This window comes from Triturus cristatus, chromosome 3_1, assembly GCF_964204655.1.
Source record: "Triturus cristatus chromosome 3_1, aTriCri1.1, whole genome shotgun sequence".
NCBI classification, from domain to species: Eukaryota; Metazoa; Chordata; class Amphibia; order Caudata; family Salamandridae; genus Triturus; species Triturus cristatus.
Window position 1 is genome coordinate 1,066,922,190 of NC_140583.1, and position 27,215 is coordinate 1,066,949,404.

Below are 27,215 nucleotides of genomic sequence, written 5' to 3' on the forward strand. Positions count from 1 at the left end.
GAGAGCAGACAGGACCGGAGTCAAAATTAACATTTTGAACTTCTCCTTCCAGAGGAATCGGTTGATGTACATGAGGTCTAAGGTAGGACGCAGGCCTTTGTCCTTCTTGGGTACCAGAAAGTAGTAGGAGTAACAACAACAACCTACTTCTGGCACAGGGACTTGTTCAATAGCTCCCTTGGCCAAGAGAGCCGTAATTTCCTGACGGAGAAGGGCCAAGTGATCCTCCAACATGAGATGGAGCATTGGTGGCATGGTGGGAGGGGTAGCCTTGAAGAGGAGGGAGTAGCCCGTTCGGACTATCTGCAAAACCCACCTGTCCGATGTGATGTTGTGCCAGTGGGGGAGGTGATGGCTGATCCTTCCGCCCACTGGCAACCAGTGGCCCTGAAAAGTTGGACTAGGAAAGTTTGCAAGCTGCTGCAGGGGGGCATTGGTGGACTGGCCTACCCACTGGCCCCCAGACCTGTGACGCTGGGTCCCATGTCCCCAGACACGCATAGGCTGGGTAGCGCGTGCGGCCCTATGGCTCTGGGCGGAACGTGGTGGGGCACCCCTTCCGTATCCCAGAAAGGGGTGAAAGGCAGACAGTATGGGGCGAGAAGTTGCTCTGAGGCCCAGGGATCTGGCCGTGGCCCTAGAGTCCTTGAAGCGCTCAAGCGTGTTGTTCACCTTGTCACAAACAGGCCATGGCCATCAAAGGGCATGTCCAAAAGTGTGGATTGGACATCCCCAGGGAAGCCAGACGTCCTCAGCCAGGTGTAGTGCCTCAGGGCTACCAACGTGGAAACCGCCCTACCCAGTGAGTCGGCAGTATCCAGCCCACACCGGATGGTGAACTTAGCTGCGTCTCGACCCTCAGCAACAGAGTGGGTGAGCGGGGCCCGGTCCTCCTACGGGCACTGTCAGCACTTGCGCGACCGTATCCCACACTGTGTATCACGGCCCAAGAGACATCGGGTGTTCACCGACCGCAGTCCTAAGCTAGCGGAAGAAAACAGCTTCCCAAGATGGTCCAGCTTCTTGGATTCCCTATCTGGGGGTGCAGTAGGGTACGCGCCTTTTGCGGATGAGGCTTGGACCACCAAAGTCTCAGGGATAGCGTGTTGGGCGGTGGCGTCAGGCAATCATCCTGTCCACAGGAGCCCGTGAGCTGGGCTTGGACCAAGTGCCCAGAAGGATGTCGGTGAGAGCCTCATTAAAAGGCAGCAGGGGTTCAGAAGCGGCTGCTGCCGGCTGAAGCACCTCAGTCAGGAGGTTAGTCCTGACAGCCACCGTAGGAAGCTCAAGGCTCAAGGCCTCGGCCACCCTACGCAACACCACAGCGTAGGAAGCTCCCTCCTCCGTAGCCGAAAGCAAACCAAGGTCTGGGAAGGTATCTAGACCACTGGCATCACCCAACTCCTCTTGCCAGTCCGGCTCCTCAAGTTGGTCTGCTAGAGGGTCAACAGACCCTGCCTAGTCCTCCTCACTCTCGGCAATAGGGAACGCCAAGGAAGAACAGCGGTACAAAAGTATGCTCCGGTACCGACGACGGTCAGTCCGGCACCGGGTCCAAGGCGGGGGTGAGGCTGGGGTCGATGCCGGTTGGGGGCACAACCTGCGTTGGGGGCACAACCTGCGTCGGGGGCATCGCCATTGAAAACCGCGCCGTGGAAGGTACTGCGAGGTTGTCCAGTGCAGGTCCGGACCCAGGCATGGATCCATGGGGCCCTCCGGCACAGAGGCCAGAGCCGCCAGCATCGAAGGCCCAGGGCCCCCAGCCGAGTTCGCAGGGCCTGAAGGCGCACCAGCGGAGTCAGGCTGCCCAAAAATGCTATGAAGCACTTCGTAAAAAGTACAAAGTTGGGTAAGGGACGCTCTGGCTCCAGGAAAGGGAGGGAAACACGGAGCCATCCCAGCGGGCTCCGTGGATGGAGCCGGAGAACGACGACGCTCCGGGTCTATGTCGCGTCGGCCAACGGACTGGGAGAAGGCGAAGAGCGATGATGCTTCTTCGCCTTCTTTTTGTGCTTCGATTTACGGGAGGAGTACAAAGACTTCGAGGAGGAATGGTGATGACTCTGCAACAGGTCCCACGACCTTCCTCTCGACGGAGACCTCGAATAGCGTGGAGCCGACTGCCGGGCCTCCAAAAGCTTTCAGGACCGCTCTGGCAAAGACTTCAGGTTCATGGCCTGGCAGTTGGAGCACGACTTCGCATCGTGGAGGATCGATGACCGATATCAACTTGTGACAGGATTCACAGGCTTGAAGCCAGTCCAGCAATGGGACATCCCTCATGCACCAGGAGTCGTCAAAAAGTCGAAAAAGGGTTAGCCAAAAAAGACTAAGGTGCACGCTCTCTCCGGATCTGCTCTGGCTGGCACGGAAAAAGAAGTGATGTCAGCACGCAGGGGTGGCATCTAAATAGACACCGCAACGTCATCCTGGCGACCACGAGGCCAATGATGAACGCAGAGTCGACTGACGCAACCTACTAACTCGCAGGAGTACTGCTACGAAAAAATATCTCCATATCCATTCTGACACCTGGGGGTAATTCTAAGGTAAGGAATCTATAACTTCGGTCTCTTTCAGATGTGGGGAATTCCCCATACAGTACTATTGAAAACAACCTTTTGATATACCTCAGGGGTGCTTGCTCAGTAAATCATCATTCCATTTTAAATTGATCTCTAAAATAGATCTCCACCTATGTTCTGGCTTTCACCACTGTTTTTGCCTAACAACTAATCTAACAGAAAGGGTGTCTTTCCCTAGGCACAACACAGATGGTTGGGTGAGGCATCTAAAATGGGCAGCAGAAGCAACTTACTGCCACTGCTGTTTAACATTTACTGCTGTAGATTCTCAGCTTGACAATAGAGCATATTTTCAGCATGTGCATCAATGAAAGTTCCATTGCATGAAAATATGGAAATCAACACTCCAGTACCGGCTGGACGAGGGGTAGGTCGGCCTCTAGACACGCACGCTGACATTTGACCTTCGGTACACCAGTGAGCGTCTGTTCGGCCAATACGACTGGGGCTTTCTCTCCCTTATTAATTGGTTCCCTTTCATTTCCCCCTGAAGGTTTACTGCATATCAGTGTGATCTATTTAGGGTCTGGAATAATTTACATGCACCTAACGAAATGCCATGATCTTTATGACAGTAAAAGGGCATGAAGCAAGTTGACCTTCTCCCTTTTAAAAATGCCACATAGTGCTGGAGTGGATCATTATATCTTCCTTTAGCCAGACTTTACGTTTTAACCATAACAAAGGAACACAGTCCTTAAATAGTATTTTGGGTTCTTTTAGTTATTTTTACTGCACATTCTTTTGAGCAATCTACTCAAATTTTTTCACAGACCCTACCACATCCTTTCATCGGCAAAAACAAAAGAACTCTGGTAAAGATCCCCCCCCCAGGTCCCATTGGGCATTGCAGCGGCAGCCCAACAAGGAGTTGCCCGATGGTGAAGCATGACACTCCTCGGGGTGTGTGTGGGAACTGCATACCCACTGTTGGGACATTATCTGTCGGGGCATGCATGCTGGACCTTTATCTGCCCGTCCCTCCTTTTTCAGATTAATAAAAATCAACAGCTCATTCATGTTGCCACAGAACGCATTACTAGGGCACCGCCAGGAGAGAAGCATATGTGACTTATTCTGTGTTCACACCACCATATCCAGCAAGCACATGAAGGGAAGCCCACCTGGACTTTCCTTGAAGAAAAAGACTTCTGGTGTGATTTTACCCAGGCAAAGAGTTCATACTTGGTCATAACATCAGTGTAAGAAGACGGTCTCACTCTCAGTGAATTTTGTTTGACAGACACCGCAAAAAAATACAAGGAATGAGGCAGGACTTTGGCCTTTATTAATACTTTAAAAAAATGCAAAGAACAAGTCAACTCTTAAATTTACACACAAACCAACAAAAATATATATATATATATAAACGAAGCTTTTGACGACTGCTGCAGCAGGTCATTCTCTGACATATTGATTATCAAGTTCTTGGGGTTGTCTTAAGGCCCAGGTTTCTTTCTGCTCCAAAACGAACCTCCATTCTTAATGACGCAGCTCCTACCTGAGGAGATGCCATCACACAGGCTCCAACCAAGATAGCCCCATTGCCAAAAGAAACACCAGTTTCTGTAGCCCAGTTTGTTTCCGCTTTCAGTTGCTTTACACCTGGTCGTGTTTAGAAATAGCACAGGGATTCTGGTCTTTTTTAGTTGATTTGTTGATGTTAATCTATTTGATGGAGCCGGAATGCGACTAAATGTCACAATGATCCACACCACAACACATGGCCTATAGGTCATCAGCACAGAAGGGCATGGACACTTTAGGCCTCCCTGACAATGAGGAGGTGAAACTGTCCGGGAAAGGTCTATGCTATACACCCTTCGAAGTGGATATGGGAGCGAGATTGACACTGTTCTGTTGGGGAAACAACGTGTCTGGTCTGAAATGTAGTGTCCCTCACTAAGCCTGGACTGTCTCTATCAATTGGTCCTCTGACGCAAAACCTCAGCTCACTTCCCCAGTACACAAATACTAGGACGTTAGAGCAGCTAAGGACAGGGCCAAAAGTCGTTCCGGCATCCTCTCATAGGCAGGACCGGCCTGGGCCAACCTTAAAGGAGGTTTCTGTGGAAAAGGTGAAATTTTGTATCAGAACCTCTAGAACCTCTTTCAAACAGGTGGGAGATTTGAGACCTGTAACCCCGACCGGGCCCTGCAATCCCTTTCCTTGGTAAACACATAGGGGCTTATTTACAAGCCCAGTGCGCTGCCTGTACATCACCTTTCCCCATATTAAAAGTGATGTACCGGTGGCGCAAGGGGCTTGTAAATAAGCCCCGTAGTTCTTAAGATGTCAAGACCCGCTTCTCCTACAACATTTTTAGAACTGTTCCTGATTCAGCCGCTAGATAGCAGGAGCATGCTAAACATGCAATTCCATAACTAGTGGCGTAGCTAGGCACTTGGCCGCCTGTGGCGGTCCCTGCCGTTGCCGCCCTGCAGAGCAGGGGTGGGGCTTGGTGAGTTTGCTGGCCAGATTTTTTGCGTTTGCCGCCCCTGCAGCAAACTCATGTAAGAGCGGGAGGGGGTCCACCGCCCCAAAACTCGTGCCACCCGGGGCGGACCCCCCTTGCTACGCCTTTGTCCATAACACCTTATGGGCAAACGATTTTGGGTTTCTTTGAACAAAGGCTTTCATATGGGAAAGAGAATGGTGTGGTTTGAGTATGCATAAGTAGCTTACTACCCCCGACATGGCTCTGGGATGGGTAGCAAACTACTGTGTGGGAGACCGGTGTGGTTCTAACCTCTAAAGGCAAATGGGGCTTTTTTGCCCGAACTCCTGTCTCACATCTTTGATGAAGGACCAGACACCCGTCTTTCCTGAGTCCTGGGAATATTTAAATCACAGTGAATCTGGAGGAAAAGCAAAGTCCCTAAGAGCAACAGCGTCACTTGCAAGTAACCGGGTGCTTCCCGTGAAACCACTCTAGGTAGCCCATTGGAACACGATAGGGTGGAGTCTGAAGGACTGCCTCAGTTTCCACATGAACGCCTTGATGTATCCACTGAAACATGATTTGCAAGGAGCTGTCGTTTACGCACAGGGCACGCATTGGGTCAGAATATCACATGCACGCTGTCTCTGAACTCTGAAGAGTGCGGGGATACCCTTCAGAGTCCATGGATACAAGCTGATCGAATACAGGCTGAATAGGTCTGCACCAGTGATTGACGTACAGGACAGCCCTGTAACCATGGTTCCCCAGTGGTGCTGCCTTATTCGGATCCACAGGCCTTTAATTTGCAGCTGATGACAACATACCAAGGAGCGAGAGCTAGCGCACACATCAGAGGTTCTCCTTTCCTGGTATTTTATAAACAGGGAAGAAAGTCAGATCTAAAACAAGGTTGCTTCAGCACAGGCAGTTTCTAGGTGTGGATTGACTGGGCTCTGAGCTTCTGGCTGGAAGCTCCCATTTCAGCCTGAGCCCTTATACTGCAGGAATGGGTGAACGGTACTAGCAAACAGATACATTAGTATTGTCTGTCCTGATGTTGAATGTTGCCTTATTTGGGTATCTACACAAAAATGTCTGGTGATTGTGCCTCAATAAACATGTGGTTGTCACACTGGTGTGATGGGATGCTCTATCTTGTCAGTGCATGGCCCTGGTGTAAATTAAACCAACTGGGAGTGAAGACTGAGGGATTATTGATGACATGGGAGAGAGTGACTGGAAAGGTGGCGCAACCATGCGGAGGGGGCGTGGTCAAATAATACGGAGGTGCAGCAGACTTTGGAGGGTGAAATACACTTAAGGGAGGCCGCTTTGGGTGAGAGTGTGGTGGCAGCAAATCTAGGAGTGGCAGCATTCCATTTAGGAGAGTGGTATGATACCAACATGGCTGCCAAAATGATGGCAACTTTGAATACAATCAACAAACGTATTTACAAAGAGAACAGTAATAGACATCTGAAAATTCTTAGCAGCCAGGAACTCCCTCTGTCTCCCACCATGTGGCTTTGTGCAGTTCCCTGTGATGAGAGAGCAGGCTGTGACTGCCGCTGACCTTCTAAAGGTGGTCAGGTGGCCCCAGGCCCTCAGGCACCCCTTCACGGTGCCCTTTCGGTGGTAGGGAGTTCCAGCTGTCTCTCTCTCTCTCCCTCTTGCAGATCTGCTTTGTGCTGTGTTTGCGTCCCATCTTCTTGCTGGAGGGTCATACTGTAGATCCCGGCAGTAACCCTTGCTTGCGCTCTCTCCTGGGGCAAAGCGGTGGTCTCGAGAAGAAGGGAACCGGGTAGGTAGGGCAATGGGGAGTGGTAGGTCTTTTGGGGGGGACAAGGAAAAGGTGTGTTGCTTTTTAATTTCTCAGATCAATGTATTTCTCTCCCTGCAAAATAAGGAAAAAGGTGAGAGATCATTTCATCATTATTGACTAATTATTAGTATTATGGTAATTTTAAATGATCACACCACATCATTGTGAATCTTCCTGCATATATACTGTAAACACACTTAAATTCACAAGACAAACTGATTTGTTAACTGCCTAGCAGCTCGCCGTTAGATTGCACATCTAAAGTTATTTTCGGAGTATTCCAATTTATTTACTCCTGTTCTGTTTGTTGTACTAATGAAGCTCTTTATTGTTGTCGTATTAACTGTGCCTCAACTATGAGGCCCTTTAATGCAAAATATTACTTTCATATCATCACTGGGCTCGTGGAAAGGAAAACGATACTCACTTGTAACTGCAGTTTGACACTATTCTAGGATCGCATGTTGTGCATTAATCTGTTATTTTAGTAGTTGCATCCTGGAAAACAAGTTGAAATTTTATTTTTTATTTTTGACAAGGCAAAGTTTATGCGACTCACAATCGATATTTACTGTAAGCCGAATATCCCTCAAGACCGTATAAGCCTCCATGGCCTGCAAGTGCTTGGATACCGAATCGGGTGATCAGCTGCGCTTCATAAATCCTGATTGATTGACAATGCCCAGCCACGTGACTATCACATTTAAGTTTCTATTTTTTGTAATCGGGCTAGAAAGCAAGCTTCAGCTCTAATTTTTATGGCACTATGTAGTCTGTTATTTCCTCCATTCTTCTCACAGATCTTGTACACTTGATACGGTAGGTAATACTCATTACCTTCACTGATAAGGCAAAGATGGTTGCACTTCGGTCTAAAATGACCTCAATCTGCAAAACCATTTGTTACAAGTAACTTTATTCTTTTGCAGAATACGGCCATTCTAGATTGGCATAATGCACATTGATTGCAAAGCAGCCACACTAGTTGGCAGGCTTGCATCAAGTAACAGTCACAGTAACAGCAAACAGATATATTAGTATTGTCTGTCCTGATGGATAATGTTGCCTTATTTGGGCAGCTACACAAAAAAGTCTAGTGGTCATGTGCCTCGATAAACATTTGGTTGCCGTGCATATATCTAGCAGACACATCTTTTCATGTGAAATATCCTCCTGTTGGACTTGGTTGTCCAGGCAGTAATGTTTTGTGAACATGCTCCAGCTTGGAAGGATGTTAAGGACAGGCACTCCATATGTCAATGCAGTAGTGGCATCCTTAGCCTTAGTGGAATGGGCTCAGGTCTGCTTTTTAGCCGGTGCGTTGCAGATCTTAATGCAAAGGACTTTCCATCTCGACATAGTCCTTTTCTGTGCAGCCTTCCTTTTCTTTGCATTAGAAAACCCCACGAACAGCTGATTGTTCATCCAATGTTCCTTAGTATGACTGATGTAAAAACTTAAATCTCTTTCTGGGTCCAACCTATGGAGCCTTTCCTTCTGTTTTGAGGGGTGTGGCGGGGAAAAGTTGGCTGGGAGAGTGAGGAACTGCTCAACATGGAAAGGAGTCATGAGATCCGTCAAGAAGGCCACTCAAGTCCTCAGCACCAGCTTGTTCAGAAAAAAGTGATGTAGGGCAGTTGTGCCGATAGAGCCTGAAGGTCACCCATGCGGCAAGCTTAAATAATTGCCATTAGGAAGACAGTCTTTAAGCACAGCAAATGCATAAAAAATCTGTGCATTGGCTCAAAGGGAATACAAATGAGAAATGTCAAGACCGAGTTAAGGTCTCACTGTTGCAACACAAACAGTTTGGGAGGGAACGTGTGTTAAACCTTTAATAAACCCCATCACAACAGGTGACTTAAACAAGGATGGTTGGTCCAGCAAATGCAAAAAGGCCAAAAGGACAAACAAATAATCTTTAATAGTGGTCACTGCAAGTCCTTGCTGGACTAAAGACAAAACAAGCAATTAAACATCTGGGTCGTCCACAAATTTGATCCCGTGCCCGGCGTATATGGACTTCATAGACGGAAGCTTGGCAGCAAGGATGACATCCACAACCTCAAATGGTAGATTGAACGCAGTCAACTGCTGCTGCTCAGTCTCCAAACATGGAGTGCTAGATTGTGAAATTTCGGGGCAGAACCCTGCCCTGCTGCTATGACAGAGATCTTCCTGAAGTGGTAGTCTGGTCAGGGGACAGAGGCTCATCCCCAGAAGTTCAGAGTAGCTCAAATGGCTAGGACCAATCCTGAGCTACTTAGATGACTTGGGCCAGGTTGGATTTAGTCTTCTCCAGAACTAGAAGCAGAGGCGGGAAGGTGAACAGGAGTCCAGTGTCCCACTCCAGCCGGCAGGCATCTCCAATCAAAGGTTTTTGTGAGAACTGCAAACGATTTGTCTCACTTCATTTTTGGCGGTGGTGAAAAGATCTAGCTAGGGTTCTCCCAACTGTTGGAAGATGCCCTGTGCCAGCTTGGGATGCAGATGCCATTCATGATTTGCCAGCCGCTCAAGCTGAGCTTGTCCACCCTGGCATTCAAGGATCAGGCCAGATGGTTCATGATTAGTGAGATGCTTTGACAATCCAGCCAACTCCAGAGGCGCTGAACCTCTTCACACAGGACCCAGAACCCAACTCCACCCTGCTTGTTGCAGTACCACATGGTGGTGATGTTGTCTGTGGCACATTCATCACCACTGTCCGCTCTGGTTGAGGACGGGAGAGGGATCCGCTACTGGTCCAACTGCGGTAAGTAGCCCCCACTGCAGTTTGCCTGCAGTCCCCTCCGAAACCTTGATGGCCTCTGGCATGTTTCCTAGGTGCTGGGCCAACTGGGACTTCAGGTTCCACTGTAGACTGCATATGCCAAAGAACAAAGCACGCAGAGAGGGTTGAGGCAAGAGTCCGCACCTGTCACTTCAAATGGCTAGCTAGTTTGGCGATGGTGCTTGAAAACCAGAAAGTGCACCCCTCTACACTTCCTATTGGGGTGATTCCCCAAAAAACGAGCACAAAGAAAGTGGAATCAGCACACATCAAATTAAAGTATTGTTTAAAGTTCAAATGATATGAAGTGTCCATGATAACTTGAAGAAATTGCCAGGGCCAGATTTTTCTTTATAATCAAAAATATTTTCTTTATTGATAAATAAGTGCAGTCATTAAAATCCAATATTCACACATTTCATTGAGGCATTTAGCCAACCCGTTTCGTCTTGAGAGAGAGACTTCTTCAGGGCTCTAAATTGTATAGATGTATTATATCCAAAATCCAATAATAATGAAAAAACTTGTAAAGACACATAAAGATCAAGTTTCACAATAATAATCTCAAATCGATGAATATAAAGTTAACATCATCATTAAGTGGCAGGGTGGCCAGCAACAATCGTCTCAGCGTGTGTTTTGTAGACTGCATATGACACCTGACATAGTCAACTCTACCTGGCATAACCTACTAGCAGGATGGAGGAGGCTACAGGCCAAAGACAGCTACTATAAAGGGAAGCCTCCGTGAAGGAGTCAGTTATGACGTTGGTTTGTTGATTGAGAATCCCAACGATGTCAGGAAGTTCACTGCTGTCTGGAGGTGGTCTGCCACTGACAGTGGTTAGCCAGGCTTCAACCACCAATTGTCGAGGTCGAAGAAGACTGGTATCTCAAAGCTGCAAAGGTGAGTGGCGACCACCACCATCACTTCCGTGAACACCTGAGGGGTATTAGTGAGGCCAAAGAGGAGCAGGGCAAACTGAAAATGTTCATGGTCGACCGTGAACAGCAGATAACCTCTGTGGGACTACAGAACATAAAAATATGTGTCCTGCAGGTCCAAGGCCACCATTAAGTTGCCTTGATCTAGGGCAGACAGAACTTGGGCCAGCATGAGCATTCTGAATTGGTCTTTATGTAATAAGGCATTTAGAGGGCGAAGATCTAAGCTATGCCGAAGCCCTCCATCTTTGGCACAAGGAAATAGTGAGGGTAACAACCTGCCCCAATTTCTGAGTCTGTAAACCTCTTGGTGGCTTCTTTGAAGATCTCACATCTTTGTAGGAGGAAGGTGTGGGGGGGAGGGGGGGGGGCAGAAAGAAACAGTAGGGCTTAACCATGCTGAAAGGTTTGGAGGACCCATCTGTCGGATGTGATTGACTGCCGCCCTAGAAAATAGTACTGATATGACCTCTCAAAGGGTCACTGTATGCTACTGATGGCAAACTGAAGCAGCTTGGAGGGTTTTGCCACAGGTAAGGGGGACTGACACCCTTGGTGACCTTCATGTTGCCTGCCAGAGCCACTTCCTTTACCTCAAAAAAACTGTTGTGACTGCAGTGGGGGCCGGTGTGTTGCCTGTACACCAACCACCTTGAATTAGTCCCAGAATTTCCTAAACTTGTGAGGAAACTGACATTTTAATGGAGAATCAGCTTTCTCATCAAATAGGTGAGAGCCATCGAAAGTCATATCCTCTAGTGAGACTTACGCTTCTCCCCAAAAACTTTGGATCGCGTCCTCGATTGGTGATGGAGCACCGCATTGGGACCAACCACTCAGCCCAGACAATCAGTAGTATCAAGGCCAGCATGAATCACGTATTTGACCGCGTCTTCACCATCTTTAATGGTTTGAGCCAAGGAGGCACAAAGGTCTTCTGGGACTGCCTGCAAGATTTAATTGGCTATGTCCCACAGGGGGTGCTTATATCGGCCCTAAAAACAAACAGCACTGACTGGCCTCAATGCTAGCCTAGCCGACGAGGACATTAGTTTTCCAAACGCCTCAATCCTCTTCAACTTCCTGCATGGGGGGTGGGGTCATAGGGAATGAATTGGGATTAACATTGCTGGTAGAAGCCAGAACCACCAGACACTCTGGAGTGGGATGCTGTGTAAGGGAAGTCAGTGAAAATAGGCGTGGTTCTATGGCATCTATCCACCTGCCTATTCATCAGCGGGCAAGAAAAGGGCATAGATAAAGTGCCCATTAAGGTATCAGTAAAGGCTTCATTGAACTGAAACAAGGGCTCAGTTGGGGCTGTTCCAGCTGCTCTGTAAGGACATTTGCCTTGACTTCAGAAGAAGGCAGTTGTGGGTCCAGGACATCGAATTACCACAGCAATGGAAGTACTCTCTTCCCTTCGGGACGCAAGAGGCGGACTCAACTCTGTATAGGGCAGGTATCAAGCCCATTGGGTACCTCTAAGTCCATGTTGAGACTGTCATCATAATGTAGAGGTGAATCATCCCTATCCTCTCCATCATCATCTCTGGGTGGTGGCACGCTCTGGTCAGAATTGGAGCCAAAAAGGCAATGGAGCCTCCGAGGATGCCTCCATGGTAGGGTAAGCTTAGAATTAGACTCCGGTTTTATGATGACCAGGTGCGCTGTACTGGATTCAGAGCATGACTTCAGTTGGGGTTCAGTTAAAGCCAGTTTGGGATAAGATATTTGAGTCAGCACTGACGGCATCACCACCTGTGTCGATGAAGGATGGACCAATGCAGGTCTTGGAGCTGGTGTGGAAGTCTACATGAGAGTAGGTGTAGAACCATTGGATTCAGATGGAGACAAGGATGGATCCACTAGTGGTAATCCGACTGAGGGCCTTTCCGGATTCTTGGAGTGTGAAGGTGCACCAGAGGTGGCTGTAAGAAGGCCAAAGATATGCAGCATAGCCTTCTTAATGGCTGCAGCATTACCGATGGCCTAAGGAACTCGGGCATATTGGGATCACTTGCGGAATCAGCTCCTCAATCAGAGATCAGGAGTGAGATCGAGGGGCACTTTGACGCTCTTGCGACTTCTATTTTGATAGAGCGGCATGATGGGGTCGAGTCCACTTAGTTTACTATGCTTCCACTTGGATTTTGACTTACTGGAGGTCTTTTACAGCAAATAAGACTTCTTGTGGGTGTGGCCCGGGAAGTGAGAATCCATCTGTGCACTTAACTTCGAGCAACAGTGGGACTTACTCGACGCCCATGACTTTGTCCTGTGTTCGGCGACAGCTTCAAGTCTTGGATTGCCTTCAGGCGCACTGTTTGCACAACTTGGAGTTGTGTCCCGAGCCCAAACACCAGGACACACCTAATGCAGGTCCATAACTGTTTCTTTTCTGCATTCACAGCCTGCAGTGTTAGGATTGGGCATGGTTTCCTTGCACACTGGCATTCAGTTTTTCATAGTCGTCGAAAGACTGACAAAAGTGGGAGTGGTGCTCTGCAACCACATTCCAAGGGGCAGAAAGAAAGGCACTGGCACACAGCTGTGGTACTTATATGCAGCTCCGCTCTGTCACTTCCGGAGCAGAATGAAGAGCAGTGCCTCCTAATGATGCGTAGGAGAACTGCAACAAAAAAGTTTCCTGATTCCGTCTAGGTGAGCCAGGGGAATAATCGAAAGGCGAGGAATCTGCAGTTGGACATAACCATCAGAAAAAAATGTATCCTCTTTAGTTTAAGCCACTACTTTCACTGTAGATATGTCGGCCTAATAATCTTTTCCATTGTTTGGATGTTAACGGTAAATGCCAATGGCTACAAACATTGTATTCCCTTGATTGTGATGTTCTCACATTTATGAAAATAATTCCTCTTCAAGAATCAGTCATTAAGCTAGGGGTACACGTACAAAGGCGCTATGTGTAAATATGCTACCACCATTGGATAATAACAACAGGTAATTGTTTTGCAAAAACGTAAAACAAGGCATCTATAATATTTGCTGCTACCATAAATAGCAGGAAAATTTCCCGGTTTGGATTCTTTGTAGGTTGTGAAGGAATCTCCTACTTTTAGCAATGAGATGACATTCCACAGCATCATTATGAATTTGTTCTGACATGTTTTAATCTGCTTACTTGTTTTTGAAAGGGAAGTAAACACATTAAACTCCTTGTCTTGCTTGCTTAAAATAACTCTTCTATATGGTTAAAAGTCTTGTCAGATCTCTGTCAGCCAGCCTTCCTATAAGCTTATCATTTGCTTACAAAATAGGAAATAACTGCATTTCATCATCTAAAGCATGCAGTTGTCTGAAGTTCCATCCAAGCTTCTGTTGTCGGCTTGTGGGGTGTCTATGTGCCTGGGGACATGCTAGCTTGGTCCCTTCTTAGAGGCTCCTCTATCTCTATAACTCTGGCTAAGGCTCCTTTCTGAAAGGGATGATCTGTGGGATAGTGAACTAGATTGACCTTGCACAATTATTGGTTAACACTGTTGAGCCGGAGGCCTTTTATAGGGTGGAATCCTTCATGGTGAAGCGTCACCTCTCCAAAAATGGTTTTCTGATGCAGTGACGCCAAGGATCTTGCCGCCCTTTATGATATGCCTGTTATACCCTAAGGTACGTGCCCTCAAAGGCCATATTAATGATCTGGGCCAGTAGTTTAGGTTTCATTCCTGTTACAGAGAACCGCAACTCTAAAGGAGTCCAGCCCAAATGGCTAGGCAACACCCACTCTGAATGGAAATACAGGCATCCTTATACCGGTAGAAGCCTTGCTGGGTGATACAGGTGCCCACCATTATCTTCCTCTGATAATAGTGTGAGCCTTCCTCCTGTGCACTTCTGGGAGATATCTTTCCACTGTAGAACTAGGCAGCCCCAGGCAACTCCCTCTCACATCTAATCTTTTGCTCCCCTTATAATGTGGTATACTGTTAGTTACACTTGAGTTAACTGACCTCATTCAAACTGTAGTACGATTTCCACGTCTAGCTCTGTCAAGTCAAACATTTGGGGGCACATTTACAAGCCCCTTGCGCCACCGGTGCGTCACTTTTTGAGACGCACTGGCGGCGCAGTGTGGTGCTCCATATTTACAAGGATGCGTAAAGCCACCCTGCGTAGCTTTTTATGGCCTTTTAAATACAGCCCCTTTTCATGCATTACTTTGCGTGAAAGGGGCGTTCCATGGATGTTCCCACGCAACACCCATCACTTCTGCCGCATTCCCAGATGTACAACGTTTTGTAAACCTAGGAATGTATCAGAATCCTACGCCTTGCCAGGGGAGGCGTGAGGAGGCGCAATGAGGCGAAATACTTTTATTTCTCCTCGGTTTTTCCTCTTTCTAAGTGTACTGCATTCTGCAGCACACATAGAAAGTTGAATACACCTCTCGTTATTGTTTTTGTGCAGGAAGGTGTCCCTTCCTGCAACAAAAAAATCATCCCGGCAACGCAGGGACCCTTGCACCATGGTGCAAGGGTGCCTGCATTGGTGACGTATCCCTTTTCTCCAAAAGTAATGCAGCACAGCGCAGCCAAATGGCTTGTAGCACCACACTACGTAACTTCGTTGTAAATATGACCCATGGTCCTTTGGTGCAGGGTTGTGTATGTCCTCTACACTTTGTTTCACTGATAGAACCACCACTGCTGTTTAAATTTGTCTTTAGCTGGTTGTCGAACCAGGTTGTGATGGTTAACGGTTCTGTTTGTTCCTCAGCATTGAAGTATGTGTATCCACTATAAAGAGGCGCGCTCTTCTTCGAATGGTGACCCCAATAGCATGGTCACTTTCTGTATTAAGTACTGTAGGTGCTCATTGCATCAGGGCCACTTCTTGTGTTAAACTACTGTTGATGCAAATGCAACAGAGCCTCTTTCTGTGTGAAATTGTTGTAGATGCCAAGCATTATCAGGTGATGACTGTTCAGATGGGTTCTGTAATCTTTTCAGATCTTCGCATAAGCTTCTTCCAAATCCTACTCTTCGTTGGAGTTCTGAGGCTATTCTCTGTCATGTTTCGTCTAATTCACAATGAAGATAATCTAAAGGGGTTTGAACTTGTATTACAGGTGTGCCTGACTACCCTGAAGCCATCGTCTGGCTATATTTATTTAGATGTGATAAGATTCTAATGCCCATTCTAATGCTATTGTTGTCATTTTTTGTAAACATTATTGTAGTATCTATTTGCTGTCTGATGGCAACTAGCCTATAGTATCCAATAAAGACTTAAAATGGGCTTTGTGCCTCTTGCTCATAGTTTGATGGCATGTGTTCACCATGTTTTGATTGTATCTTCCCACTGCTGATTTTCAAACTGTGCACCTTAGTGTATGAGGGACTATATTCTCTCACTCCTGTGTCTTGTCCTGCTGTGCCACTCCATTTTACCTCTGCGTTTTTTAGTAAAACATTTGCCCCTGCTCACCGCCCACTTGCCACCCCTGGCCCCTCGTGACGATAGCCACTTTAAAATTGTTTTTAATCCACTTCAAGATAGCCGGCCCGTGTGTGCGTGTGCTAAGCAGTCATCATGGAATGATTTTTCTTAAAGCCAAAGTAAACCATTCCAAAATGGCTGCTACACGAGTGCAAGCGAGGCGACATCTTTGAATGCTGTCTCATCGAGAATACCTACTGACTTTGCCAAAGCTTGTTCATTATTCCACTGAAGACAGGTGAAACTGAGACAAATGCTGCAATTCGATTATAAAAGATACTCCCTGCCCCCTGATGATCATTCAGAGTTGATTTACAAATCTTTCCGCTTTATTTTGAATACTACTTTTTATTACTGGCTTCTAAACTGTTTTGACATAAGGTGTTTTTTTTCGTTATTGGGTCTACCAATTTAGTCTTGTACTTCAAAGCTGATGATGTAAGTATGGCATATTGTTCTCTGACATTTTCTTGTATATTCAACCCTTGTTAAATAAAAGTATAGCATTTACTACAAGGGTCATTGTGGGTTTCTTGTCAATGCCAGTGAACCGTGAAAGCAAAGACGTCACTCCAAACCCAGCGACTTGCTGGAATAATTGTGCCTGTTTTTTTATTTTTTTTTATTTTCAGTCTCCAGAATTTTTAATTCCTTTACTTTGCTAGGAAAAGATACTAAAAATTAACAATTTTGAAGACAATTTTCTACCAAAGTAAGCAAATAGTAATACTTGCATGATCCGCCTATTAGGCAGGCAAACAGTACAACAAATTATCTGACTGCTGAAGATTTGTCCGCCATATTTTTGCCAACATTTTGCTAAAGATGTATTTGAATTGGTTCATCTCGTACCTCTGTGGTAGGAATCAATTTGTTCAGATGGAATCTTTCATATCCCTATCATTACTTGTCTTATTTGGAGTTCCATATGATTGTTGTATTCTTTTTTTTTTTTTTTTTTTGAAAAACCTTTATTGACGTTTCAATCATTTACACGTATGGGCCTACAACCCCCCGGGGCCGGCCGCTAAGCAATCAGAACAATAAAAGCACATGTAAACACAGGCGGCACCTCGGAGAGCAAAGTCTACAATACAGTATAGTCCGGCCAATGAGCCGCTCAGGTAGGACACCAGGAGAGAAAGGGTTTTTCATTTTATAATAAAACAAAACAGTAGGATCAGGTGCCAAACAGTTTCCCAACAGCGATAAGGGGCAAGGATAAGAGACGCAAGCAGCAAGCAGCAATACATTGAATCAATGGCGCAGACACGGGAAAGTACGGATGGGGAGAAATATCAAAGATAGTTGCGCCTACAGGTCCCCGTACCTAAAGCCCAGCGAACCCCCCGGAAACTGTGGCACACATTAAGAGCAAGCGATTCACAATAAGATAGGTGTACCGCGCTGATCCCAGAAAAACAAGCAAAAAGAAACAGAGAAGAAAAAGGAGGCCATGGAAAAAGAGATAAAGACTAAAGAGTCCCCTCCCCCATCCCCCCACCCTGCACCTCTGCGAATGAGTATGGCCCCACCCCCCAGCAGTGTGCCTGTCGCCCTGGAACTAGACCCGAAATATAGAAGAGACAGGGAAAAAAGGAGTAAGAAAGAGCCCCCCCAGACGGGGGGGCGGAAGGAATGTAATAAACTGGAGGAGGGCCTTCAAAACATACCCCCGGCTTCTCCCTCCCGCACGGTGAAGTCTCCCCACAGCAAACAATTAGCAGCACCAAGTTGATCATATCAAAAAAGGAGGGGGGGAGTGGGGAGCATTATGCACCAACTATGCGAATAACCATGAGAGCACGCAACCATGAGTCCGCCTGTCTACTAGGTGACCACTCCCGAAGGATCAGCCTCAGCCTTGACCGCTCTTTGCGATTCTGCCCATGCCTGCCCCTCGACCCAGCACCATGTCCGATGTCCCAAGGTACAGGAGTGTCCAAAAACAGTCGGGAAGCGACGCACACAGGTGGGGTGGAAGTCTCTGAGCATCAGCACGGACCGCTTCATGGGGGGGCGTCTTTTCCAGTGATGCCCCAGGATCTGCACTGCACACAAGGTCCAGACAGGCTGAAGCAGTCAAATGAGACACACGTTGCTGGAATCGTCCCTGGGCCGCCGGAGACCGCGCACGGGACAAGGCCACCATCTTCCGCTCAGGTCCAATACCTCCGGAGCAGATCAAGCCCACAGTTAGCCGACCATACGGTAGCATACTGTCCGGAGTGTCCGGCTGTACACTAATCGCGGGGGGGGCCGCAACATCTTCCTCCTGTGTGCAGTGTGGAAAGCCACTGTGTACTTGTGGACCAGCATGCCGCCACTGTCCCAACGCTGATACCACACCATCTAGCTTCCTCCCCAGGACCCCGGCGCCATGAGCCAAGGAGTAATGAAGGGCACCAAGGGCCTCCAGGAGGTCGCCGTACCCCAGAGCAGCTCTCTCCAATCGCTCTGCCACACTCCCGACCGTCACACACCCCCAGTCCCGCTGCGTCCCAGCGGACAGGATGGTAGGCTGCATAGTGACAAAATGGCCGCTGGGAAGGCCCGACTCGTATTGGGGCCAGGACCCCGGGACCAACGCCTCAAGGTCCACGTCGCTGAAGACAGGGATCCTGGGGGAGGAACAGATTCAACCGTTGCGCGGTCACGGGCAATAGTCGTCTCCGCCACGGACCAGCTCCTGCAAAAAGCCGGGAGCAGCCCGCAAGGATCAGGGCGAACCAGGGACGGCGTCCGGGCAGCTCACCGTCAAAGGCAGGGGCAAACACCACAGAATCCGAGAATTGCACACCCGGGCATGTCCTCGGTCCGCAGAGCTCAGCAGGGGGGGAGCGACCACAGCAAAATGCAGGCCGAGGGGAGCACCACTCCGGCGGACCGACTCCACCCAGTCACCACAGGCCGCTGTTGTTAAACTGCCGCCCGGCCAAGGCGTCCACTCGAGGTCCCGGCTTCGGGACCGCACGGGCCGCAAAGTTCAATCGCTGATTTCTCCGGCGGTACTGCAGTCAGAAACCTCAGGGTCACACGATCGGTTGCCACTTTCGTTTACGAACACGATCTCGTAGCGCAGAATAAGGATCTCATGCAGGATATCCGTCGATTGTTGTATTCTTGCTCCCATCATGTTTACTTTGGACATGGAACAATTTGGAGTACTTCTTGTGAGAAAGTGGCTCTGTATATACTGTTCCCTAATAGGTACAGGGTGTACAGAGTCCACAGTCCCCCAGAGGCTGATAGAGGTCAAAGTTAGGTATGACCTTACTCTCAAAAGTGGTAGCTTGGTCGAGCAGTAAGGCAGTACCAGAGGACAGTGTAAAGCATTTATTGTACACACTCAGTCAGCAAATGGTTTCACACACTCAATAACTGAACTCTAGGCCAATGATTTGTATATATAAAATATATGCTTGTTTTATTTTTAGAACCACAAAGGGGGTAAAAATATACTTTCTCAGAATGAGAGGTTGAATATAAATACTTTTGTTTCAAGCAATAAATTTGTGTAAACAGTCACAGTTGGTTGCAATAAACAATCCTATTTCCTAAACATAACAATGCATTGAGCTCAATGGTAAATTCAGGTTACTTGTAATAAATTACTTTTCAGATTACTTTTGGAATTCCAGGTCTGGATCCTAGAACCAGCCTGGGGTCAGTATTCAGAATCAAGGGATGAAAGTCGACTTAATAACTGTAATGATTTTTAAATAATATTTAGCTATTTCAAAAGTTAGCACTTAGAAAATATTTCACAGAAAACATTCAATGGATCTCTATGGCAAGAAATTCAAATTGCAGGTAGAGTACTTTATCGTTACTTTAGTAATCCAGGACTGGGTGCCTAGACCCAGGACTGGGGTCCTTATCAAAAACAGGTAAGTAATTTCGTTTGCAGGAATGGTACGATTTTAAAAGAATATTTCAAATTTGCAAAAATAGACACTTAGAAGAAATTTCACAGAAAAGCAGACAATGGTTTCCTATGGGAGAAAAATGAGTTAGAGGTAAGTATAGTTGTGAGTACTTTTCAGGGTCAGGGCTGGGCACCAAGATCCAGCACTGGGAGCTCACCCAGGAACAGGTGAGTAAATTCGTTTTTGTCACTTGGCTGATTTTTGGTGAATTTTTACAGTTTTGAAAAGTTCACACTTAGAAGATTTTTGAAGAAAAAGCCAGTCAATGTTACCCTATGAGGAAAATGAAGTTAGCGGTTTAAGGGTAAGTACTCGACTGGCAGAGTTGAAATTCCGGGCATAGACTCAGGGGTCCCCCAGTGTCAGGTAGGTACAGTTGGTTCACCCTCAGCGGTTTCAGGACGGCCGGGTGCAGAGTGAGTTAGGCCCAATGTTATCCTATGAGGGATAGGGGGGCCTTAGTTGGTGGCTGCTGTCTGGCAAGCCACGCGTCTGTGGGAGCTGGGCTCCTGGTCACTTACTCAGGGCAAGTGGGGAAGTAAGTTAGTGTAGAGAGTGCACTGCCAGGGCCACTCGGGCGGCTGGGTGCAGGGTGCTTTTGAGCCTTCGGGCGCTCAATGGAAATCAATGGGAATGTTCCGGTTTGGAAAAAGGCTGCAGGCTCGGGGACGAGGATGTTTCCGGTGCCACCACCACTTCGAGGGGTAAGTTGGGTAGTTGTAGGTTAGGTGGGTACCCCGGGATTGGGCACAGGGGGCCGCAGGGCGCCGGGTGCAGGGGTGCCTTTTGACGTCGGGAATCTTACCCTCTGGTTGATCGCGGCTGGGGTGGCACTCGGTTCTGAGGCTGCAGGCTTCGTCCAGGATGTCGAGGGGGGTCCTTGGGTGCCGGACTCGGGGTCACAGTCGCCGTGGGGTCGTCCTCAGGGTCTTTGTCCACTCCGGCACTGGCCAGGCTTGGCTGGTGCAGAGTGTGTTGGGTCCGCGGTTCCGGGCTGCTGCCAGGAGTTAGGAATAGGTTTCTCGAGTAGAGCCTCTACTCATGGGAGTCCCAGGGAATCAGAGGTCAAAGGTAGCCAGGTCCTCCGGGGTTTTTGAGGTTGCTGGCCACAAGAGATGCCGCGCTGGAGCAGGAGCAGGTTCGAGGGTCGACAGGCCGGTAGGGCTGGGGCCAAAGCAGTTGGTGTCTTCCTCTTTTTAGCAGCTGCAGGGCAGGTCTTTTTTCTTCTTGCTCTTCTTGTAGGTTTCTATCTGGAATCTGGGGAAGGAAGGTTCAGGGGGCCCCTAAATACTAGATTTAGGGGCGTTACAGGTAGGTGAAGGCCAGGGACCAATGGGTCCTTGTCCTGGGGTGGGTACACCCCCTATCCTGCCTCTCTCCTGTGGGAGGAGGGCAGTAGCCTAATCCTGATAGGGTAGGGCCTCCCATCTTCAAGATGGCGAGAGCCCGGAGATGTGCTTCACCTCGCCTCCCCCACCTGAGGGGTGGGGTGGGCAGGCTGGCACATCCCCTGTCCTTGTATGGGGTTTCCGGCCAAGCTTCCTGCCAGAGTGGGGGGTTGCAGTGGCCTGGGGAAACTCCAACTGGCGGCATGCCTTTGAAGCTTCCCTTTGCTCATCCTGGGGGAGGAGATTTCTCACCTCACCCAGGATGTGCATTGTTGCAGGCCCGGGAGAGCAGGGGCTCTCCCACCCAGGGGTCCAGCAACGTGTCTGCTGTGTGGCAGCCTGGGCAGCCTCAGAGCAGACGTGGATTGTAGGTTAGCTGTAAGGGGGCATCTCTAAGATGCCCTCTGGGGTGCTTAGTACATTAAATCCCACACTGGCATCAGTGTGGGTTTAATGTGCTGAGAAGTTTGATACCAAACTTCCCAGTCTTCAGTGTTGCCATTATGGTGCTGTGGAGTTCGTGTTTGACGAGCTCTCAGCACCATGTACTTGTAAAAGGCAGCACTGTACTTACAGTGCCCAGGAATGGACCTGGGTACTGTAGGGGCACAGGGCTCCTGCTCCTGTGCCCACACCATAGGCATAAGGCACCCAGCCAGAGGGGTGGCTGACATATGCCTTGGCAGTATAGGTAATGGGCATGGCACACAGAGATGTGTGCCATGTCGACTCTTTGTTTTGTCCTGCACCCAGACACTCAGCCTGCAAAGGCAGTGTGTGTGTGTAAGGGTACAGGGCCTCTAAGGGTGGCACAAGGAGTGCTGCAGCCCTTAGAGGCCTTCCCTGGTCACAAGGCCCTGGGTACCTAGGGTACCATTTACCAGGGGCTGACATGTGGCCAGGGTTTGCCAATTGGGAGTTTGTGTGTTTTAAGGAAGGAACATAGGCCCTGGGCACCTGATTGGCAGGAGCCCAGGGCACAACAAGGAAAAGTGCATCAGCTATTAGGCAAAAAAAAGGGGGGGTTACTGCAACAGAAACACACTTTCTCACACAAGCCCCCCCCAGCCCAAAGGCCAGGAGACTTCTGCCAAAGCTGGGAGAGTCTACCTAGTCTTTCAGGCGAGGAAGAGTTGGGGAAGTGGTTTGAAAGTTGCAGGGCCTACTCTGCCTTACATCCTTCTGCCTAGGTCAATCCCTTTGGGGAGCTGGCCTGTCTTATTAGTTTCAGGACCTAACTCCCAAGGCTCCTCTCCTTGTCTTTTACTGTCCTGGTCCCATCTTTCTATTTTGGGTTTAGAGGTGTATACCTCGGTAGTTTCTAACTTAGCCAGGACTAGGCCCAGCTTACCCACAGAGGCTACCCACAGCTTGAGCAACCCCACCATGACCAATAAGGTCAGGGGGCCTGACTTGCTATTTGGCAGGGGGTTAGGCCACCATGCCAAGGATAGGGCTGCCATGAAGGCTAACACCCAGCAGAGGCTGCTGACAGCTGTCAGTGCCCAGTACCATACCTTTAGCTCCTGACTGGCAAGTGAGGGGGCTATTTTATAGTTCTCTTTGGGTCCTGGCTGTTGGTCTGTTTGAGGATAGGGGGTCCCTACTCTTGGTAGGGAACACCCCTCCTCTACCCCTTGTTCTGCCACCTGAGGAGCCACTAATTCAGGCTGGACAGTTGCCTGACTAGTCAGGTCTTGCTGTTGGCTAGGGGGGGCTTTACCAGTGCCATTGTGGGAGTTTTCCCTTACTGGGATAGCATCTCCCTGGCTCTCTGGAACTGTGGCTAACAGTTGCCCACCTTTCCTACCCTGTTTCTTCTCATTCTTTTGGGACTCAGCTGCACTGACTGCAGGTTGAGCCCCCACAGGTTCTTTGGGCGAGGCCTGGCATTGGGCCAGCACCTCTCTTTGGCTCAGTTCCACATCTAAGTGATCATTCCCCAAGAGACAATCAAGGGGGAGGTTTTTACTGACTATCACTTTCCTCCATCTAAGGGACCCAGCTGTGGCTAGGGGCACTATAGCCACAGGCCTAACAGTGACTCCCCCTGGGACAGTTCTTACCCTTCTTGTTTCCCCTGAGACATATTGGTGTGGGAATACCAACCTGTCATGTACCACAGTGTGACTGGCACAGGTATCTCTCAGGGCAGTGGCTGGGATTCCATTCACCAGTAGGTGGTGGAAGTGTCTACTTCCTTCTGGGATCTCCAGCTTGCTTCTTGGGCCCATTCCCCAGTTGAAAGCTAGGAGGACTTCCTCATCTGAGGACCCTCCCTCCCAAGCTACACTGGCAACCCCTGGGGCTACACTAGTCACCCCTGGAGCTGTACTAGGAACCTTATTTTTAGGACAGCTAGAGTCCTGGGTGTGGTGTCCAGCCTTCTGACAGTTGAAACACCATATTCTGTTGGGATCCCAATTCTTACCTTGGTACCCTGGTTTAGTTTGTGAGGTGTCTTTGGGCCCACCCTCCTGGTCAGGTTTTTGGGGGGCTACCTGGGACTCCTTTCTTTTATCCACAAGGGGTTCACTCTCTTTCTTCTGGGGAGGTTTTGGGACCCCTTGGTTCTGGTCCCTCCCAGTGAACGTCCTAGTCACCCTAGTCTTGACCCAGTGGTCTGCTCTTTTTCCCAATTCTTGGGGGGATTTTAGACCTAGGTCTACCAAATGCTGATGCAACTTTTCATTTGTGCAGTTACTCAAAATATGTTCCTTCATGAATAAATTGTACAATCCAGTAAAATCCTGCACACCATGTCCAGCTAACCAACCATCCAGTGTCTTCACTGAGAAATCTACAAAATCAATCCAGGACTGGGTCTGGGTTTTGTGAGCCCCCCTGAATCTAATTCTATACTCCTCAGTGGTGAATCCAAATCCCTCAATCAGAGCTTTCTTCATGAGGTCATAGGAACCTGCTTCTGGCCCAGAGAGAGTCAGAAGCCTGTCCCTGCAGTTACCAGAGAACAGTTCCCACAGGAGTGCCCCCCAGAGAGGTTTCTTTACTTTCCTGATATCACAAGCCCTCTCAAAGGCTGTGAACCATTTGGTGATATCATCACCTTCCTCAAATTTAGGGACAATCCCTTTGGGGATTTTAAGGTCAGAAGTTTCCTCCCTATCCTTGTTTTTATTATTGCTGCCACCATTGATGGGTGCTAAACCCATCTCTCTCCTTTCCTTTTCTAGAGCCAGGAGCCTGGACTCTAGATCTATTCTTTTGGCCAGCCTCATAAGGCTGTCCTCTTCACTGGGGGGACCCCCAGTGTTGTCTCTGGGACCAGAGCCACCTGTGTGGTCTCTAGGTGCCCAGATGCTATGTCTTGAGTTGGAGGGTATGGGTGCCATCTCCTCCCTAGGGAATAGTATGGGGAGGTTGCTGTCCTCCTCCCCTGTTTCCCTTTCCTCATCTGACTGGCCATCACCATGTTCAGATGGGTGGTCTTTAGCATACTCAGCCAGGAGCTCCTGGAGCCCTTGTTTGGTTGGATGCTGACCCATTTGTAAATTTTTGAGTTTACATAAGGACCTCAATTCCTTGAAAGACAAGTGTAAGTAAGGTGTGAGGTCGAGCTCCTCCACCAGGTCCATGTTATTATTATCACTAATAGCTGGGTTTGTTTGAGACATTCTAACCTGACAGTTCTAACCCTCTACCCTGACTATAGTGACTTTTATTTTTCTAAAATTCTAATGGGACTTAAGCAAGGCCCTAGCAAGACTTTTAGTAATTTTGGAAAAACCAATCAGAATTCTAAAGGCAATTTTTAAGAGTTCTGTCGTGTGATCAGATGGTAACCAAGTAGTCCAACAAATGCAAGTTTGTATCCCACCGCTGCCACCAATGTGAGAAAGTGGCTCTGTATATACTGTTCCCTAATAGGTACAGGGTGTACAGAGTCCACAGTCCCCCAGAGGCTGATAGAGGTCAAAGTTAGGTATGACCTTACTCTCAAAAGTGGTAGCTTGGTCGAGCAGTAAGGCAGTACCAGAGGACAGTGTAAAGCATTTATTGTACACACTCAGTCAGCAAATGGTTTCACACACTCAATAACTGAACTCTAGGCCAATGATTTGTATATATAAAATATATGCTTGTTTTATTTTTAGAACCACAAAGGGGGTAAAAATATACTTTCTCAGAATGAGAGGTTGAATATAAATACTTTTGTTTCAAGCAATACATTTGTGTAAACAGTCACAGTTGGTTGCAATAAACAATCCTATTTCCTAAACATAACAATGCATTGAGCTCAATGGTAAATTCAGGTTACTTGTAATAAATTACTTTTCAGATTACTTTTGGAATTCCAGGTCTGGATCCTAGAACCAGCCTGGGGTCAGTATTCAGAATCAAGGGATGAAAGTCGACTTAATAACTGTAATGATTTTTAAATAATATTTAGCTATTTCAAAAGTTAGCACTTAGAAAATATTTCACAGAAAACATTCAATGGATCTCTATGGCAAGAAATTCAAATTGCAGGTAGAGTACTTTATCGTTACTTTAGTAATCCAGGACTGGGTGCCTAGACCCAGGACTGGGGTCCTTATCAAAAACAGGTAAGTAATTTCGTTTGCAGGAATGGTACGATTTTAAAAGAATATTTCAAATTTGCAAAAATAGACACTTAGAAGAAATTTCACAGAAAAGCAGACAATGGTTTCCTATGGGAGAAAAATGAGTTAGAGGTAAGTATAGTTGTGAGTACTTTTCAGGGTCAGGGCTGGGCACCAAGATCCAGCACTGGGAGCTCACCCAGGAACAGGTGAGTAAATTCGTTTTTGTCACTTGGCTGATTTTTGGTGAATTTTTACAGTTTTGAAAAGTTCACACTTAGAAGATTTTTGAAGAAAAAGCCAGTCAATGTTACCCTATGAGGAAAATGAAGTTAGCGGTTTAAGGGTAAGTACTCGACTGGCAGAGTTGAAATTCCGGGCATAGACTCAGGGGTCCCCCAGTGTCAGGTAGGTACAGTTGGTTCACCCTCAGCGGTTTCAGGACGGCCGGGTGCAGAGTGAGTTAGGCCCAATGTTATCCTATGAGGGATAGGGGGGCCTTAGTTGGTGGCTGCTGTCTGGCAAGCCACGCGTCTGTGGGAGCTGGGCTCCTGGTCACTTACTCAGGGCAAGTGGGGAAGTAAGTTAGTGTAGAGAGTGCACTGCCAGGGCCACTCGGGCGGCTGGGTGCAGGGTGCTTTTGAGCCTTCGGGCGCTCAATGGAAATCAATGGGAATGTTCCGGTTTGGAAAAAGGCTGCAGGCTCGGGGACGAGGATGTTTCCGGTGCCACCACCACTTCGAGGGGTAAGTTGGGTAGTTGTAGGTTAGGTGGGTACCCCGGGATTGGGCACAGGGGGCCGCAGGGCGCTGGGTGCAGGGGTGCCTTTTGACGTCGGGAATCTTACCCTCTGGTTGATCGCGGCTGGGGTGGCACTCGGTTCTGAGGCTGCAGGCTTCGTCCAGGATGTCGAGGGGGGTCCTTGGGTGCCGGACTCGGGGTCACAGTCGCCGTGGGGTCGTCCTCAGGGTCTTTGTCCACTCCGGCACTGGCCAGGCTTGGCTGGTGCAGAGTGTGTTGGGTCCGCGGTTCCGGGCTGCTGCCAGGAGTTAGGAATAGGTTTCTCGAGTAGAGCCTCTACTCATGGGAGTCCCAGGGAATCAGAGGTCAAAGGTAGCCAGGTCCTCCGGGGTTTTTGAGGTTGCTGGCCACAAGAGATGCCGCGCTGGAGCAGGAGCAGGTTCGAGGGTCGACAGGCCGGTAGGGCTGGGGCCAAAGCAGTTGGTGTCTTCCTCTTTTTAGCAGCTGCAGGGCAGGTCTTTTTTCTTCTTGCTCTTCTTGTAGGTTTCTATCTGGAATCTGGG

At 48.4% G+C, this 27,215-nt stretch overlaps 1 protein-coding gene across 1 annotated transcript in view; it reads right to left on the bottom strand.

Annotated features, from left to right (window-relative positions):
- Positions 1 to 3,851: 3,851 nt before the first annotated feature.
- The window catches only part of MCAM (melanoma cell adhesion molecule), a 214,327-nt gene continuing 190,963 nt past the window's right edge, over positions 3,852 to 27,215 (bottom strand). Inside the window, exon 16 of the mRNA XM_085645921.1 lies at positions 3,852 to 6,923. Within this exon, the coding sequence (XP_085502047.1) occupies positions 6,894 to 6,923 (30 nt within the window). The 3' untranslated portion in view covers positions 3,852 to 6,893. The remainder of the gene's footprint in view (positions 6,924 to 27,215) is intronic.